General features: G+C 35.4%; 1 protein-coding gene across 1 annotated transcript in view; it reads left to right on the top strand.

Moving 5' to 3' along the window:
- Positions 1-3,579, top strand: part of LOC107100726 (obscurin-like) — a 59,596-nt gene that overhangs the window by 28,182 nt on the left and 27,835 nt on the right. Inside the window, exons 34-36 of the mRNA XM_015399342.1 lie at positions 1,871-1,952; positions 2,311-2,617; positions 2,719-2,985. Of these exons, the coding sequence (XP_015254828.1) occupies positions 1,871-1,952; positions 2,311-2,617; positions 2,719-2,985 (656 nt within the window). The remainder of the gene's footprint in view (positions 1-1,870; positions 1,953-2,310; positions 2,618-2,718; positions 2,986-3,579) is intronic.

The raw sequence follows: 3,579 nt of genomic DNA, 5'->3' as shown, positions 1-3,579 counted from the left end.
ATTTAGCATCAAAACAATGACAAAAAATCGTGACCCAAAAACCATCAACTTCCGCTCTTCTCTTTCCATATGAAAGAATAGAGTGATTCTTCCAATCTCATAAAACATCCAGAGATGCAGTGTGGAGCAGCAGGAGATATCAGAAAGGAGGATGAAGCAGAGTTATGAATGCAGAGTTGAAAATAAGGAAATAAAATAAACTGTAACCATAAAATAACAATATTGGCATAAACATGTTTTCTGAATAGCCCCAGATCCGATGAAAGAAGACCCACATGTCTGTTTAGAAAGATACGTTGGGCCCCAATATTACATCAAATTTAGATATGTTTTTTCATGAAAAGCTAATTAGATTCATTTGATCATATTTCATAAAATGCTACCTGCTCCACCCTAGCTGGACAATAATTGGTAAGATAAACAAGACAGACATAAACGGTATTTTGTGAACACGAGGCACAGCGATTTCACAACTCCAATATGAGCACACGTGGTCCTAACATTCAGTCTGTCTATCCTTTAATTGCCAAAACTGCTGTTCAGTCCATGGATGTTGACCTGCCTCGTGTATTAGATGAGAAATAGGGGTGAAAAAAATGAAAACAACAACCAAATGACAGGGGAATGTGGCTGATCTCTGAACAGCCGCGATGCCATCCATAGACTTGAAGCCCGGCGCCTGTTTGCGCCAAGGAACAGAAAGAAAATAGTTAAACCAAAAGAAAGTTAAAAATTAAACTCACTCAGCCCAGGAAAAAAAAAGTAATTTACAGCTAAGTATCTTATCTAATTACTTAACCTATTATAATGTGAGGTGAAGGTTCCCTTTATTAGGCATCATGAGGGGCAGAGAGTAGATGAACATTACCTGCATGAGCTGCAATAACAGCTCTGGTTGTGACGGTAAAACATAGAAATCCTTTCTGGTTGCTTCTAGCTGGATTTGCATCAAAATAAAAAAAAACATCTGACCCTTAGTTTAGTCAAAATTTTAACTTTTTACTCTTAATGTGTAGAAATACCCTAAAGGTCCTTAAGATCATCAAATGGCTGCAATCAGTGGCTACAGGACTACATGCTGACAAAATAAGTGTTGCTCAATAAAATGGGGAAATTTAACATACCGGTAGTTGCTGGTGTCATCTTCTGTATTGATTCTCAATATTGCTTACGGTGCACAAAGAAATGACTAGCCTAATAGCAATTAATCATTAATCAGTTCCCTCATTTGTTTACTTTTTTACTTTTCTGTACAATATGTGCAATATATAAAATGATAAATTAAATGAATTAAGCCAATATACAGTTTCAATCAAATGAAAACATAAACACTTTTTTATGTTTATAGTTCTAAATAACTATAATATTATTAATGATAAAAAAAATAGACTATCCAAAAAATGTCCAGGATGAATCTCTACATTGAATTTAAGCCCCAAAAGGTTACGCCTTCTATCTATACAGAAAGTATTTTATAGATACTACAGATGCTGTAATCAGTGTTAATCAAATCTCTCATCCTCAATAAAATAATTAAATGTGTTTTTAGGACATTGCTGTTTGACAAAGATTCTATGTGAGTATTTGAGATTGTCTGAGTTTAAAAACTTTCTCTCATTAGAATGATCAAAAATTCAGATTAATATTTTTCTAAATAAACCAGAAGCCTCCTGATTATCAGTGAAATTTATTTTCATCTTTAGCTACTTTTAAAAATAGTAAAGAAAAAAAATTACGTTTTTTTTTAAACTTACTTGTTTTCATTAACATAAATTTACACCAAAGTATTTATTGCTGAAATAATATATGAAAATGTATTTTTTTATCAATGTTTTTTATAACAAGTATATTGTGTATATCTTCTTTAAAGAGGGGAGATAGAGGGATATTTCACCGTCTTCATCCCCTCTTTTAAGAAGCTAAAAGCTCCACCTCCTACACAGAGAAGCAGTGTTTCCAATTTAGACACATCACCCATGATGTATTAAGACCTGGGGTGCATGCCCATTGAATAACAGCTTTCAACAATATTTATTATTGGGTGCAATTGGGAATTTGTTTGAGGGAATAGGAAAAGCAGCCGGGCTGCTCTCTGGTTAACAGTACTGCAGCATGGACACTGTGGTAGATCAACATGATCTGTGACGCTCAGGGCTGACTGGGGGGTGAAGACTGATTTGGAGAAGGGCCCGCTGTCTGAACTTCGCCTGGGTCCCCAAAATAGCAAAGCCCGCCACTGCTGGGAAGGATAAAAAATTATATATTTGCCAGCTGTGGCAATATGTCCTTAAGTTAATTTCATATTTGCAGACAAATCAGCATGTTTTTAACTTTTTTGAACCTTTTACAGAATGTCCAGTTTTCTTCATGAAACAATTACAAAACATGGATGGAGAGGAAGGAGGCACCGTCTCTCTGTACTGTGAACTTTCCAAATCTGGTATTCCTGTGATTTGGAAGAAAAACAAATTACCAATGAGGGCCAGCAAGAAATATGAATTCAGACAAGAAGGCTCCGTTGTTCAGCTTCATATTAAAGATCTGAAACCTGAGGACAGTGGCACCTACTCATGTGCAGCAGGCAGCGTGGAGACGACTGGGGCCGTCTCTGTAAAAGGTGTGTTAAACTGTAAATGTCAAAAAAAAATCTATCATTTCTACATATTCATACAGATAATGACTACATCTGCTGTATGTGATGTTTAACTGTATCCTCAGAGACGCCTCCATTTTTCAAGAAAGAATTGAGAAGTTTGGAGACTGAGGAAGGAGGGGCAGCCTTACTGCAGTGTGAATTATCTAAACCAGGAGTGTCTGTGCAGTGGAAGAAGAATGGACTTCCTCTTAGAGAGAGCAGGAAGTACAAAATAAAACAAGACGGCTGCCTGCTCCAGCTCCACATCAATGATCTAAGACTGGAGGACAGCGGCAGCTACACATGTCAGGCAGGAGATATACAGACAGTGGCTGACTTAATAGTAAAAGGTTTGTTCCTTTAGAGGTCAGCTTGGTGCATATCTACCTATCATCAAGATAAGGCTAATATAAAATCATGTGTTCCATTATTGCATTAGGTGTTGAAGGTATTTTAAAAATGAGGAAAATACTGCTTTATATGAGCTCTTATAATCAGTGCTAAGCTGTAAAAGAAGTAAAGAAGCTGCTAAAGCACTTCATATGTTTAATGTTACCTTCTAATGCCTGAGACAACAAAATATATCATTTTCAGACATTGTAACTTTAAAAAAATATATAAGTTTAAAACTTATTTATACAAGGTACAAGACAGAAAGCTCACATATAAAAAGCAAGTAATGAAAGCTATAGCAAACAATAAAAAAAAGTTAACTTTTTAGATGCAAACATCTATGTAAATTGCACTGAGACAGTATATTTTAATTTCTTATATCAGGGCAAGATGTGGAGTTTTAGTCCAGAAGTTCTGAGCATAGTCCACAAAAAAAGATGGCATATATGAGGTTTGATTAATAAGTTTTTATTTTATCCATTCTAACTTTTTAATATTTTCCCAGAACTCCCACCTTTCTTCAAGAAGGATCTGCAGAACATTAAGGCAGA

The sequence above is a fragment of the Cyprinodon variegatus genome, unplaced genomic scaffold (genome assembly GCF_000732505.1).
Source record: "Cyprinodon variegatus isolate N-32 unplaced genomic scaffold, C_variegatus-1.0 Scaffold30, whole genome shotgun sequence".
NCBI lineage: Eukaryota > Metazoa > Chordata > Actinopteri > Cyprinodontiformes > Cyprinodontidae > Cyprinodon > Cyprinodon variegatus.
This window is presented reverse-complemented; position numbering and strand designations above follow the sequence as displayed.